The 16170-nt window shown below is 40.2% G+C and overlaps 1 protein-coding gene across 1 annotated transcript in view; it reads right to left on the reverse strand.

Annotated features, from left to right (window-relative positions):
* Positions 1-13740: 13740 nt before the first annotated feature.
* The window catches only part of KIAA1549 (KIAA1549 ortholog), a 71916-nt gene continuing 69486 nt past the window's right edge, over positions 13741-16170 (reverse strand). Inside the window, exon 19 of the mRNA XM_010073448.1 lies at positions 13741-14316. Coding sequence (XP_010071750.1) covers positions 14062-14316 — 255 coding nt within the window. The 3' untranslated portion in view covers positions 13741-14061. The remainder of the gene's footprint in view (positions 14317-16170) is intronic.

Consider the following 16170-nt stretch of genomic DNA (forward strand, 5'->3'; position numbering starts at 1 on the left):
AGCAGACCAAGCCAGCAAGCAGCAGCACCTGGGAGCAGTGAGGTGCGAACAGACTGACAAAGCATTTCAATCACTTCCTAAGAAACAAAAAAGAAAGGGAAGGTACCTTCAGACAAAAAAGGTCAGATCTAAGCAGGGCACCTGCTGGGCCTTCATCCTCCCTGGCAGGTCAGAGCTGCCAGCTGAGGTGTGAAGCAGGCAAGTCCCTGCAAGCCACCATGCATGTCCCACAGCGCACAGAAATTCTTCTCCCTGAGCCCTTTCATGCTCGTTGCAAGTGCACCAGCAGCAATGAGATGCTGAAGGATGAGTTACCAGCTTATAGCACACTGCCTTAAGACAACCCAGTACCTAACCTTTGCCTTTGAAACAGAAGGTAGGCAAATAAAAATATATTCTGGAGGATCAACGCTACCAGATCCATTACTAAGCCATAGGCCAGGTTAAATCAGTAAGCGGATGTAACTCATTGATTATACTGAGTCCTTCTCACTTGCTAAACTGCGATATTTTGAAATCTATTAACTGATACCAGTTAAAACTCTGTTATGGAAACTTAAGGATTGTTTGGGCTGGTTTGAAATTAAAACTTGTTTTTTCAGTGCAGTTTATATGTGAACTGTTTTGTAGGAACTGAATGTTGGTTGTAGTTATCCAGCTCGCACCTGCCCGTGTAACTAAGCCAAGCTGAATGGTGGCAAGCAGGTTTAAACCAGCATATCCAATTCATGTACAAAACTGCTCCTACTAATGCAAGATGGTAATAAACACTCTTCTTGATGAAAACTTTCTCACTGACTGGTTTATACTGATAAAGCTTATATTGGCAAGGAATTACACAACCCCAATTGTTAGAAACATGATTTTAACACAAAATATTAATGCAGAAGGGTTGGCCTCACTGTAGTCAAACTGTCTGGTTTGGGGCAGTTGCACCAGCTTGATTTCTGTCTATTATTAAAACAATAAACCAGTATTAAACCCATCTAGACATACACAGGATTAGCACCTGTTAGAGACCAACTGAAATACAACAGAAAAGTTACTCTTAAACCAAAGAAAGCTCCATTGAAGATTGTATCTATTAATTATGATGAAAGCCTACCTTCAGCTTATCAATGCATAACTTTTCCAGTTAGAAAAGATATCAGTTTAAGACTCTTCAGATTGATTCCGGCACTACTAGACACTTTAATCAGGACAACGCTGTGCCATTTCAAAGTGATGGGCAGTCACCCCTTATCAACTATCCACTATCAACAGGAATGGGTACAAGTTAGACACTGAGGAAAACACATCCTTCCCTGTAATTAGTATCACTTAACACAAAAAAATCTGGAGCAAAATGCCAACCATCAGCAAATAAAGTTTTGAAAGGGAAGGGCTTAATTCTTCTGTGGCTTTTTTACTTGTGTGTTTTGTTTGGTTCTTTTGAGTTTTTTGTTTGGTTGATTAGATTTTTTTTTTTTCACATGTGCCATACTACTAGTAGTAAAAAATCACAAAATATTGCTCAATTAAGAAAAAACCTCAACATTTCATCATACAACAATTAAAAGTAATTTTCACAAGACAAATCTCTGTGTTGGACCAATTACTTCTTTACACACACACAAAAAATCTAATCTCATATATGTACAAACTTACAGAAACAAAGGACTCTACATCTTACTGTTGGTGTTGACTGAAAGAAAAGTGAGTTGACAGTTAATAACCACTGCAATCAGTGACAGACAACAAATTTTATAACTACACACATCATTTTTTTCCTCATTTATTAGTTTTAATAGTGGAAAATGCACATTGTCCTGAAAGCAATGTGATAGATACCATGAAAAAATCTTCACTTTTTGCCTTAGTGTCTACCTTCTGCAGACTTGTTCCTACAGTTCTCCAGTATTATGGAGATTTTTCTCCTGGTCAGGAACACAGAAGTGCCTGACTGGATATGGCACTGGTTCTCATCTTTGAGGGGATGTTTCATAGTGTTCGCATTTCCTTGGTTAAGGCTATGGATGTGCATGGATGAACCCAGTCATGGAAATAAATCTGTTCCAGTCTGAAGAGTTGTAAGCATGTGATGCAAGCTCTAGATATCCTATAGCCCAGCACTACATCTGCAAACTTACTTCATAACAACTAGGGAGTTCAGGGGGGCTTCCTAAAGCCTGCCTTGAAAAGCACAACTTGTTTGTTTTTCATACTCTCCAAAAGAGTCTGCTTGTGTGCAGCTACCTTCAAGGAATGCACTAGACTTAAACCTCAAGTTTTGCTTCACGCAGCTTCTGTTGAGTATTCCCAGCTAACTGAGTTGGGGAAGAAGGAAAAAAATGCCATAGTTTTTCATATAATGTAATATTCCTAGGATTTTGTATACCTATGTTCATGGGTGACATCCAAGTCTCAACAAAATCAGGTATGCAAATGATCTTACAGATCACTTCTGCTGTGAAATGCATGCTTTTTCTAGATCTGCATCAAAAGAAGCATTAGCAGCACGTCAAAGGAAGTGATTCTCCCCCTCTACTCTGCTCTCATGAGACCCCACCTGGAGTACTCTGTTCAGCTGTGGGGCCCCCAACATAAAAAAGACCTAGACCTGTTGGAGAGAGTCCAGAGGAGAGCCACGAAATTAATCAGAGGGCTGGAGCACCGTTCTATGATTCTATGATGCAGTAAGGAAACAAAATTGTTGTATTACGTCAGAGGTTTACAGGTCACTGATAGAATCATAGAATCATAGAATGGTTTGGGTTGAAAAGGACCTTAAAGATCATTGAGTTCCAAACCCCCTTCCATGGGCAGGGACAGCCTCCACTGAACCAGGTTGCTCAAAGCCTCATCCAGCCTGGCCTTGAACACCTCCAGGGATGGGGCATCCACAACTTCCCTGAGCAACCTGTTCCAGTGCCTCAGCACCCTCACAGTGAAACATTTCTTCCTAATATCTCATCTAAATCTGCCCTCTTTCAGTTTATACCCGTTACCCCTTGTTCTCTCACTCCACTCCCTGACAAAGAGTGCCTCCCCTTCTCTCCTGTAGCCCCCTTCAGGTACTGGAAGGCTGCTATTAAGTCTCCTCGGAGCCTTCTCTTCTCCAGGGTGAACAACCCCAACTCTTTCAGCCTGTCCTCATAGGGGAGGTGCTCCAGCCCTCTGATTAATTTCATGGCTCTCCTCTGGACTCTCTCCAACAGGTCCAGGTCTTTTTTATGTTGGGGGCCCCACATCTGAGCACAGGACTCCAGGTGGGGTCTCACGAGAGCAGAGTAGAGGGGGAGAATCACCTCCTTCGACCTGCTGCTAATGCTTCTTTTGATGCAGCCCAGGATGTGATTGGCTTTCTGGGCTGCAAGCACACACTGCCAGTTTATGTTCAGCTTCTCATCATGTACTTTGACACCTGACATTGCTGGGCTTGATCTATAGCTTCTTCTTTTCAAGTAATCTGACTTCCTAAGAAGTGGATTGGGTCACTTAGAAAAACATAGTCCTGTAAGGAATGCCATTAACATACTACTACTCCCAGTGTGTTTTGGGATCCCTAAACAAAGTGGCAGTATCCTGAAAGCTCAAAGGCTACCAACTCAAACATCTTATCTGTTCCGATGCAATATAGTAAAAAAAAAAAAAATATTTTAAAGACTTTAAAGACACCCTCTGAGGTACACATGCTGTGTTGTACTGACCCTAGGCAATCAGACATACAATGCAAAGCAACACACCGTGCAGAAGGAGGAGAAAAGCCCTAACAGCACCGTCAGTGTTTCAGGGGCTCGTCAATAGTTACAGAAAGTGTAGAATAAAGAAGTTGTACCCAAAAGACTTGAGAAATTGATACAAAGACAAAAATTAGTATGCAGAAATGGATTGCACATACCTTATTTACAGTAAATATAATCTAAAGATCATCCGTGGTCTGCCGCTACATTTCCTGGAATATTTTTAACTAGGGAACACACAGTAGCACAGTTTGTGGGTTATAATCCCTATTTTAAGACCAACAAAGTCACAGTAAAAGGTTGTGGTCTGGTTTTGATGCACAAATTAAAGGTGACTTTACAGTAAAATGCCTTATAAATGTGGTCCATGAGCAATGTCACAGACTGGTGTACTCAGTTATCTTGCATTATCTCATGTTCCTAATAATATTACTGGCATTATAATACCTCTAATAGTAGATCCCCAACTAGTGCAATTCTGCCCAAGTCCTGCTGACTTTAAGGGAGATACACACAGACCCAGCACATGCCTTGTTTTGTTGTTTGGGTTTTTTTCGTCATAATTCAGGAAGTCTGCCATTTTTGTTCCCACAGGAAATCTTGGAAGCAAAATGTAACTCTAGATTTATCGGTGTGTATAAATCATTTCACCTGTGTTAAATCTTGGTGCTCCTTCAGACTGCTACATAGAATGTCATGCTGTAGCACTGAGCTGGTTTAGGCTCTCGTACATCTCAAAGCATGTAAAAAATGATAGCTTATATCACTTATTAAGCTGCAAACTATCCTACCAGAATAATGACAGAAATATTAACACTCCATTCATTCATAATACATTGACCAGTCAAATTCTATGTCCTTGGACCAAAAAGTTCCTCACTGGAATGAGATGGAGAATAAATCTATTCCAACTCATATGATTTTAGTACAAATAAAAGCAAAAAATGGTTGAAATCTGGATGGCTGAATAAAAATAAGCGTGACTGAAAAACAGGAGCTTGAACCCTAACATTGCTGATCAAGCCATAACAGTTCTTCATATTTTTTGGACAAAGCTTCTGAATTTCAGGTAGGAAAGTATGTACTGCCTGGAAAGGAAAGTGAGATGCAGATAGCACCTGGGAAAGTTGTTGGTCAACAGACAAACAGAGCAGTAGGGACATATAAACCAATCAAAAATTCTAATACCAAAACAGAAAAACATTTGCAGCAGCACAGCGTTCCAGGGTAACTACTTCAATTTGCCTGGAGATAATATCAATCACATCTGACTAGTGATTTTGAAAATTCTTAATTCAAGACTAAATGGATTGGTACTTTACGCATGACTCTCTGTCTTTTTAGGTACCATTGCTCTGGTAATGACTCATATTACTCACTGTCTTTATCCTTGGGGTTTTAGCGAATGAGCTACATATTAAGCAATTGCACTCTACAATGATTACACTTTGCAAAATCACTAGAGGGATGAAAACTGGCAAGCATCAGAGCTTCCTACTTGCATGAAAAATACAGAGAAAAGACAGAGGTTAAATTCATAAGAAAAGGTGCTCTGTACTGGGACTCTGTAGGAATTTTGAGAAAGCCATTACAAAAACTATGATTTCAGAAAATTACTGTAATTAATTACAGCCAATGAACAAAATACAGGCATTCTTGGGAAACAACCACCCTCTCTTGTCCTTACACTCCAGATCCCGCTTATTTTGTGGTATCAGTGGTACCAACATCTGTTGCGGAACTCAAACCTCACTGCAGGTTTCTGTCCCAGAATCAAATGTACTTTTCAAAGAGCTTATTTCCAACTCCTATTTCATAATAAACTTCTGGAAATAAATATGGGGTAAACAGTGCAGTATTGTCTCCTGTCTGCAAACAGCTTGGAAAAAAAACACTGCTCTACGAGACATGTAGGCTCTTCCTGTGCAATTTGACAGTATGAAATCTAGAAACATATTCAGTTAACCATTTTGGTCACCTATCAGAAATAATGGTTTATGTGTCTTGCTGACATAAAACTCACTCAGAATTGACTTCTCCCTCCAAAAAGAAAGCCTCTCTGCAGTCATAGGGTGAGAGTCCAGTCTCAGTGACCAGCAAAAGAAACTCTGTTCTGAACCCCACACCCTGCTTGTCATGGTGCCCTTCACTCCAAGAGCTACAGAAATAAACTAACTGGAAAAGTCTACATTTTCTTCCTCTGCCACTATGTGTGGTGAAGTTGTCTTCTATCTGTAAACCTGCCAGATGCATATTTTGGGGACATCACAACCTAAACACCACTCACGTTGTGTCAGTCCCAAGCCCCTCAATTTCTATGCCTCTCCAGAGGTCCCCCCCACAACTTGGTTTGCCACTTGAAGGAACTAGAAGAGCCTGAGGCAATTTATAACCTAATTTATACAAAGATGCCACAGGCCATACAGACCTTTCACGTCCTGTTGCAACAGCAAGGTGGGATCAAAGGCCCCTCTAGTCCTGTTCTGCCTCCCAGCAGCAGGTATTTGGGGAAGAAGATAAAAGCACACTCCATACGGTAATCCTCCCCTCCCCTGCCCTCCCAGCTCACAGGTGAAATACAGCACTGGTCTAATACAGCACATTGCAGCAGCTCTTCCCCCTATCATTTTGAAATTAATCCTTTGATGACTGTAGATAGTTTAATGCAATAATACTTTTATACGACTTTTTCTTTTCCCTTGTGATTACAATCACTCCAGTTTCCCCCTACCCTTCCCTCTCCCATTGATCTCATTTTCCATAAGCTTCACATATTCAATCCTGAGTTTGTGTACCAGCTTAAACACAGTGTGTCACCCTTCAACTATTTCATATGAGCGGCTTTACTTTTTTAAAACAAGGATACAGAAGACATTTCTCTAATCCCCAAGCAGAGTTAAACTTTCTGCTGCCTCTCTGGTCTTTAGTGGCTGTATCTTCCAAACTAGTTCCCCATTTCAGCTTTACCTTTATTATTTGCTATTTACTCAATACATTAGGTTTCTTCCCTTTGTTCCATGCCCACAGCTGTGCCCAATGTCGGTTGCAACAACCCAAAAGACCTGCCTTGTCCTTTCCTTCTCTTTCCAGTGGGGAACTGGAAATCAAATCGACCCCCAACTGACATTTCTGTAAGCTCTGCCTCTTTTCTGATGACTTCTCTTCACCAAGTTCTTTTTATTAATACCCTTTCTATCAGTGGATTTTCCAATCTCTATGATTTATCTAACCATAAGGACAAAACAAGTGATACCAACATACAGAGCTGTGATTGGTGAGTCACTGGGAGAAACAGAACCACCCTTCCTAGCTTGTAGTTCCAGACAGCACAATTAAACGTGCAGCCAAATTCATTTTTCAGAGTCAACTTCTGGAGCAGAACTTGCAGTTCTTCTTCAGGTCCTCTACAGCTCTGCCTGCCTTGTCTGAACACGGAAAGAGAAGGGAGGTATCTACAAACCAATCTCTGCTACACTGTTTCCCCTTCCTGGTATTTCAACATACCATGTATTTAAACCAGATCACTCTGACAAGATTCAATTCTAATGGGGCAACCCTCTGGGCTCCAATATACAAAGAAGTCACCTTGCTTCAGAAGAGCTATACTAATGTCTCGTACAGATGTTGTGTGATAAAGTTAGGTAAGGGACATTAGTTCATCCTTAAATGAAAAGGACTAAATAATGCTCATTGGCACTAGTGTTAAGTGCTGGTTAAGTGCAGGAAACAGTACACTTGCTCCCAGGCAGAAGTCAGATTATTGTAGGCAATGTTGTGTCAATGTCATCTCCTGGAAGTGACAAACAACTTCTCATAACGTCTTTGCAGTTCTACTCTGCAAAAGCTAGAATGTGGTTTCTAGCATCCCAACAAATTTTCTTCCACATGGCAGTGAAGTATAGGAGGATGTAGCAATAAAATACTTGACTGCATATCTACAAATCCTCTAAATGAAAGATTCCTCACCTTTAATCTTGAATTTTTGAAGTGTTCTTGCTTGAAGCTGCCATCATCAGGCCTGAAGACAGAAACTGTCAAAAGGATCACACTCATCCATGGAAATGTTTGACACAAGAGTTCCACGCAAAATGCAAGGCCACTTACCTGAAACCATTTTATCCAGGATTGCATGGACTAACACATCTGGTAATCAGTTCATGAATTTGTGGATGCCCAGATCACTTTTATTGCATAGAATTTGAACAATTTCATATTCGGCAACTATGCTGAAGTACTTCTGATAGTGGTTAATCCATAATTCTTTCTCCTCTTCCCTTAAGTCCAAGGATAAAAGCTTCCTGATTTTTTATTATTGCAATTTTTTAAATTCCCATTTTTTTTTAGTCAAGTTTCTTTCAGATCTGCATTTCAGGACCAAAAGAGCTCAGCGCATTGCCAAATACAACACTGCATTAATTTTCCTTGAATATAAAGAGCTTTTTCCTGAAACAGAAACAATATCCAGCTACTGCTTATGTACAGCACTAAAATGTTCAAACAGCCTGTATGAGAAAACCAGCTTCCAAGAAGCCTTGGGACAAAAATCTTAGAGAAGTTTTCATAGGAACATGACAGAGCTCTTAAGAAGTGTGTACATTAGAATATAATTCAAAATGCAAACCGATAATTTTCATCTGTCAGTCTCTTTTCTCTCTTAATTCTCATTCACTTCGCCTGCTCCACCTGTGGCAATAACAGGACTACTGTATGTGAACCTGAAAACCACCATGACAGGGATCCACGGACATTTAGCATTAAGTTCAAAAGACTCTTCAGAGCATTTGTTCAAATGTGCCAACATTTTATTCCGATTAAGGCAAGATGTAACAGCCAAAACATAAACTTCCAGTTATGGAGTAAGAACTACTCAAAACTAAACAGGAGTGGCCATTACAAAGGAAAATACATACTTTAAATGTAAATAGTATCAAGAAAAAGTAACTCAAAACCAAGACGAAACACTCCAGATCTAGAAACTATGAAGTGCAAGTAAGTATTTTTCTAGTACTAATGTAACTTCTTTTTTATCTGTCAGCCTTCAGTGGGATTCACAGGACTGCAGCTCTGCTCTGGAAAAGTCTCTTTAAAAAGGCAGTACAACTCCACAGGATTTTTGCTTCTCAGGTTTCTTCCTCTCAGAGTGAGTAAACTCACCCTAGGACTTGTACGCCAAAGCTAGACACATCTTGCCAAGTGCATCCCAAACTGTAACGAAGAACTTGTAGGATAAATTCTCCTTTCAAAGCATACATGGGACTACATGATTTTCAGTAAAAATCATGCAGATGCGACCAGGGACAATATGCATGCCAACATTTGGACCTGAACTACCAATCCCATTGGTATGAGCTGAACAAGCTGAGCTTGTTCTGCTGTCATTGAATTAGTGTCAGAGATACAGAAGAAAATTTTTACAGTCCTCCTTCTGACATCAGCTGCATTTCAAGGGACACTCACTATAGGAGAGATACCGGACTTTTCAATCACTCAAGTACACTCACACCAAAATACTGCAAAACTACAGTGAATCTTCTTCAGCATTGCCAAAACCTTCCATTCCTAATTACTGCTTCCTCAGTAGTTGGGACCTACACATAACAGAATACATGAATGACAGCAGACTGGTGACAGCAGAATACATCCCCAGGGCTTCTCCCCCATTTTTAAATAAAATTATTTATTTCTGCATTTCAGCACTTTAAAGCTGCTGTTTCTCTAGGCACATCTAAACAGTCCTGGAGAAACTCTACAGCCCTGGTGAACTGCGTTGGAGAGTCTCACTTATGAGAGATGTTCCTCACTCATACAGACTGGCACTGCAAGTGGTGAAGGACTGCACAGAAGAGGGGTTGTGTTATGGAATCGGCTTGAGTGAGGGTTGGAGGAGTCCCAAAGATCTTCTCTCTCTCTGTTTAGTGCACTGTTATAGGTGGTCCTGGATACGTGGGCTGCTGTCCTTTGCCTTCTGACAATCAGATGTCATCCTTTTTCTTTTAATCCATTTTCAGCTTTATGTCCATATTCAGAAAACACCAAACAGGTGGGTTTTGGTTTTTTTTTTCTTTTTCTATTTATTTCTTCACTGCTGCAAAAATATGGCCCACAACATTTTCCCACCTCAAGGTCACAAATGTTTTTCATCCTGCCACTTGGAAGTTCTTAGTCAAGATACGTTTTTGTTTTTGTTTTTTTCTTTGTTAACAAAGAACTGCTAGATAAGGCATGGAATGGGAAATCCCCATTTCTTCCTTAAGCTGAAAAATTGTTAAAGCTGGAAAAAGGGAGAATATAGTGAAGGTAAGAGTTAAAAAAAAAAAAAGTTCAGCTGCCTACTGCCACCCACATCACACAACTGGTGACTTCAGTTGGGCTCAAATACATACTAACTTCCTTGTGTAATCCATCTAATGTGTTTTCAAGCTGTGAGTTAACACACAACCGTGTCAGGTGTTTTGGTTCTCGGGAAGTTACGATCCCTATAAACAGCCTCTTTCTAAGGTAAGGCTGTAACCCTGCTGTCAGTGGTTTAATTTAAAGGCACTGGCTTCAGCACTTGGTAGGAACATGCATTTTTGGGTGATCAATCTATTTATATATTTATATGTGTGATATTGGGGTAGTCAAAATCTTGCCAACCACTCATTTGGGTGCAGAGGTGATATACAGACTTGCGTGATACTGCTTCTCTCGAACAACTATATAAGAAGCCTGTTCCAAACCGTTGCAATTACACTACATTGCAAATAGTCAGTGAAATTCCACCTACTGCTCCAAAGTGCACATACTTAACATTATGAGTCCAGCACCTATGCAATTCACTCCTCCTAAACACAAGGTTTTCTTTCCTGAGTCCCATGCCCACAGTCACTGACAGGACCACGTGTTACATCCTTGTAGAGAGTATTTTATATTACTGAAGTATGCCCCACCTTTCAAGCTCAGTGTATGAAAAGTAATTTTAAAATTCCACTTTGCTCCAAAGATAATCAAGAAGCAGGCTAGAGGTCAACACTCTGGCCACGGAAAGGAAAAGCTAAATTACGTAGCTCTCATCTCGCCAAGTTCTACTATATGCCAGACTAAACACAGACTAAACACAAATGTCAAGGAACATTGTGAAGAAAGAGAAGAGCCTGAGGATTCCATGAACCAGATGGTTCAGTCATGGAAATGGATGTAACTGTTGGTAACAGCTTTCTGTGCCTGTACCAGCTTCTCATCTGATCACTGTTTTCAGAAACTGGTAGATTCATTAACAGATACTTAAATTCAGGATACTTTAACTTTCAGAAAAAAAGGTTTGGGTTCCCCCCCCACACTTTTAATAGGGCAATAAAAAAATTGGCAAAAGAGTTCACAAGCACATGAGCATGCAGAAGCTTACCAAATTTTTTTCCCTGAATTCTGAAGTAGAAACACACATTTTGGCACATGCATTCCACAGAGTCCTTGTGTAGCACATGAAAAACCCAGCCTTTCCCGTAGCTGCAGAAAGTGAAGTGTGGGTCTCCCTTGTTCAGGCCATCCTTGGAAGTGGTGCCTCATGTGTTACTTTTCTTACTATATTTAAATACAGACTATGCCATACCATTTTTTTGTGAACAGCGAAGCAGTTCTCCAGACAGTTTGAGAACATAACTTCCAAACACAGATTTCAGACTTCTTATCTTTTACTGTCCTGCCCCGTGGACTTGCAAGGTTTTAAAGAGAGACTTTTGCATCAGAAAGCCTCTTTTATTTACCAGTACATTATTTGTCCCGTGTCCCACTTTCTTCATAAGATTGGGGAGTGAAAAGAAAAAGGATATTCTTCCAAACATAAAATGATGGAATACCACAACAGCATTGCCATCACTAGCAAAAACAAATGAGAAATGGCTTAAGTACCTCTAAATTTCAAAGCTCTTATTTCACATTCCTTCTTAAATAGCTGGAACCAGCAGCCAGAGAATGAACGTACTTTCTAGAAGCCCACATTTTTTTGAAATGAAGTCACAGAAAAGTGCTAATATTATAAGCACTGGCCTCTGACCTCACTGCTGAATTAAGCTGGAGAAGGATGTGGGCTATGACAGAGATGGTTTTAATGGGAACACTGCGGAACAGTCATTCTTCAGCATTGTCAGAAAGACCAAATGAACATTGCCTGATTCACTCTTCATTCTGCAGAGGTATTGGCAACAGTCATGTTTACAAACTTGGCAGAAAATAAATGTTTCTTTAATTTTATCCCAGAAGGGATTATCATACAAAAAGCCTAAGAAGTTCAAAATGTAATAACCAGTTGGTTCTGCTGTCACAACCATGCTGGTGTTCTGACTCCATTCAAACCTTAGTCTGTGTCCATGAGGGCTTTAAGTATTGGCCAGGGAACTGGAAATTAATTTTGATCGCTTTGGTACAGTAAGCCCCCCAAAACAATTTTATACAGTCTTTTAATGATCATGGGTAAACAAAAAAAAATAACCGAGCTTCCTAATAAAGAGGGGAAACATACCATCTGTTTTTCTACATTAGTGAGCAGCCAGTTTCTTCCTAGTTTTGGTTTTGGCAACGACTATTATGTACACACTTCTTGAACAAGGTATGTAGGGTTCTTCCATGGTGTCCTCCTACCTGTTTTCAACTCAGTCTGAGTTAGTCCTGTCACAGTTATTGATCTGTGTGCTGGAAGCAGGAACAGATTTGGTAGCCAAAGACCACCACACCATACCAATGTTACATACCTGTATGTTACCAGTGACATTTCTACCCCAGTAAGTGAGGCAAACACAGCCCTCCCCTCATAATGGCCCAATGATCTCTTTGGTGGACTACTGTTCCTTAGACCTTTTACAACTACAGTCTGCTATTGTTTGAAATATCCACACTGTAGCACCAAATAGTTTTGCTTTTCATTTTTCTAGGGCAAGGCTCCCAAGCCTCCTCACAAGCATGGAGCTTACCCTCTATCTCTGTGTCAGTCTGTTAGCTTTAGTTCAGTCTGATCTGAAAATAAAAACACTCCAACAAATCATGACTTAAGTAAAATTTCTGTATGTATTATGTCAGTCACAGTTATGCAATGGCCAAATATTAGTAAATTCGTAGCTAATATTGAACTAAAACTCTGGAAAAAACAGCAACAAACAGTTCCATGGCACGTACCATTCTTACCATGGGGATAATGCTTACCCTTTGTCCAAAGGGACAGTGGAAACGAGTATAAATATAAAAACTGTCTCAAAACTGCAAATCTAAGCCTATGTTAATGCTCTAAACTGACACTGACTTTCACTAAAATTATTCAGATCCAAACATAAGCAATGATTTAGGACATCAATTTATAACCTAATGCTGGTGACCCTGTACCAGTCAGGCTGGATTGGTTTCTGTCCACAAAGCAAACTACAGAGTGGCAATATTTTATCACTGGTCTTGCAAGAGCATATAGTATGCAAATATATTTTTTAAAGATATACATACACATTTCCCCACATTCAACTGTGGCTGAGTATTCCTCTTCTAGTTTTCAATAATTTTTAAACAAAATAAATACCAAGCCCTTTCTGTTTGGATACTTTGCCTTGTCTTTCCAGCCTGAACGAGTCTACAGATATTTTCTTAGTTATACAAGGCCAATGTTTCACTTTGCAAACATTGAAGATGAAGGAACACTTGAAGCTTCAGCACCAGAAGGAAAACAAGGAAGAGTGCAGAGGGTAGCTCCATTCGGAAGCATAGAGCTATAACAATGATTGTTCCAGTTTGTTACAAGTAGCTCATAAAGACTTTTATTCTAAGTAGTCCCATTGATCCTGACAACCAAAGTGATTCTTATGTGGGGTCACACCTTCAACACCCTTTACGTGATACAGTTTGTAATCTTGCAGAACAGCAACACAAACCAGTTCCCCATAAGCACTGGAGAGATCAGAATATTTGCAATCTCTTGCAAAATATCATCTCAGTTTATTCAAGTCTTTGCCTATTTCCTTAGAAAAAAGAGTCTATCATACTTAGGAGTTTGTTCACATGATTCTTCTTGTTGCTGGAGTGTTGACTTCTTAACCTAAGATTTTATTTAACTGTTAGGCTGAATGAGGGTTGAGAGAGAGGAGGAGCTCCGTAATATTAGCAGATTAATTAATATTACTTGTGATGACACTGATGATTTTCCCTGTTTGTCCCTCATCTCTCCTTACTATCCTCATTTTGCTGACTTTTTTCATTTTTTCCAGAGTGTTGTCAACAGAGCTGTGAAAGTTCATTCTTTTGAGACAACAACATTGCTAATGTCCATTAAGTCTTTGCTTCCATAGGAAGCAGATACCTGGCAGATTTGCAAGGGAATGCTAAATCAACTATGGAAGTTCTGCACTGTTGTCTGTTTCTGAGAAAGTCGTAGAAGTTCTTCTCTAATTGCTTTGATAAGAGAGGCTGAAGAGTGACCTGGCTGGAGGTCCTCAGTGGAACTGGTGGTGTAGCAAAGGCCCTGGCCCTGAAGGCTGTTGTGTGGAAGCTGAGCAGGGGGTGCCGAAGGCTGCCTGGCTGAAGTCCTCGGCATCTGGAATACTGGTGAGGAGGAATATTCTTGGTGTCCATGCATACGCGTCTGGAAAAAGGTAGAAAGAATTATTGTATTTTCTGAACAAGCACGATAATCCCAGAAAAGACAAGAAAGCAAAAAGGCAAAGAACAGAGGGAAAGCAGCATGGAGATGCTTCTATCTGCTGCCACTGTTCTTCTGTTGTATGAATGAGTGGAGCACAAAACAACAAGTGTACACAAAGTTGCTGGACTGCCTCAAGTTCAGGGATTTTCAAAATCTTTTTGAGCATCCATTAAAAAGTCTGACCCCCTTTCTAATCTACGTCACATTTAGATACTGAAGTGGAAGGAGGTGGGGAGAAAAAACACGGAACTGGAAGCCAACAGAATTGGCTTATCTTTCCTTGCCTGTTGATCAACGTCCTAAAAGACAACAGGCAAATCTCTCTCTTCCCAGCTGTCATTTCTCCATACTATCTATAAATAGAGATATTACTACCTTCACCTCCCCCTTCTCTGCCTGACTTGCCTGTTCAGACTGTACACTTGTGAGGACCCTGTGACTGACCAGTGCCCAGGAAAACATGGTCAACAGAAAAAGCAGAAGGACAAAATTATTCAAACCAGAAAGATCAGTTTTTTCTATATGCAACAGCTGTTTTACATACTGAGAAACACTATCCCAGTTTAGGGACAGTCATTGTTTCAGGGCAGAAAGGGGTTAATTCTGCATTTGTTCAGTAACATAGATCTTCTAACAAAACAAGAGAAATAAAACAGAAGCCTGAGTTTATGGGCTTGTCTATCTGGAAAAAAACCTGCTTACACTAAAACAAAGCATGAATTTACAGTACAATATGTGACTGCACCCACTCCCAATATGGACACAAACGAGGTACATTTCAAAAAACTAAATTCCAGCTGACATCCCTAAAACAAGCATTTCCTTGTGCCTTGTATTGCTGAAGGCTGAGAGACAGCCAGCAGAAAACACTGGGCACAAAGGACCTGAACGCACCCTGCTAAACGTGTAACTAGGAGCAAAGCAGTGTAATCCCCTTTCAGAGGGTCTGCGCTGGGGATGAGGAGCAGCTACCTGCAGCAAGTTCAGATCTCAGTTATCGTGATTTAGTGAGCACTATCTTTCTCTGTTGACAAGCCTTAAGTAGTAGCAGCGAAAGCAATCTGATGAGGGAAGAAAGGACAGCAAGATCAGCTAGAAGAGGATTTGGGGGCAAGGAGGAGGTGAATGAAGAGATTACAAAGCAGAGCCTGGGAAAGATAGAGAGGCACTACAGTGACTGTGGCAGCAGTGTGCAGGGAACAGAAAAATGCACGAAGGTATGTTCCTTAACATCTCTCGTAACAAAAATGAACAAAATCTAAGCCTTTTTGTATAAAGTAGAACTAGTAACAGACTGACTCTCTTGCAGAGCTCATGTACAGCACTGATCATTTACACAGTTAATGTGGGGAGAGAGATTAGCAGGAAAAGAGACTTTAATAGAAGAATGATAGGTAAAGGTTTTCAAGTTACATCCTGTCTTACTTACAAAAGGGAGGTGATTTTAGTATCAGAAAGGAATGAATAGGTCTCTTGATTGTTCAGAATTATTCATTTGCAAGTGAAACCTGAAACTAATTCATAGATGCAGTCTAGAGTTAGCAAACCTGACAAGTACTCTGTGGGTTTATAGAAAAGAGATGACATAAAAAAATATTAAAAGCAAACATTCCTTGACACATGAGTCTTAACAGCAACCTAAATTCCATTCAGGTTACTTTCACATTAAAATGCATTACCTGATTCAGCTCCTTTCTCATACTGCACTGAATTAGCATCACAAGAATAGTTTCTTAAGGGAAACTAGGAAGAACATTTGGAGACCACAGTGGCTGTTGTTTTAACATTAAGGCT

The sequence above is a fragment of the Pterocles gutturalis genome, unplaced genomic scaffold, assembly GCF_000699245.1.
Source record: "Pterocles gutturalis isolate BGI_N339 unplaced genomic scaffold, ASM69924v1 scaffold18242, whole genome shotgun sequence".
NCBI lineage: Eukaryota > Metazoa > Chordata > Aves > Pterocliformes > Pteroclidae > Pterocles > Pterocles gutturalis.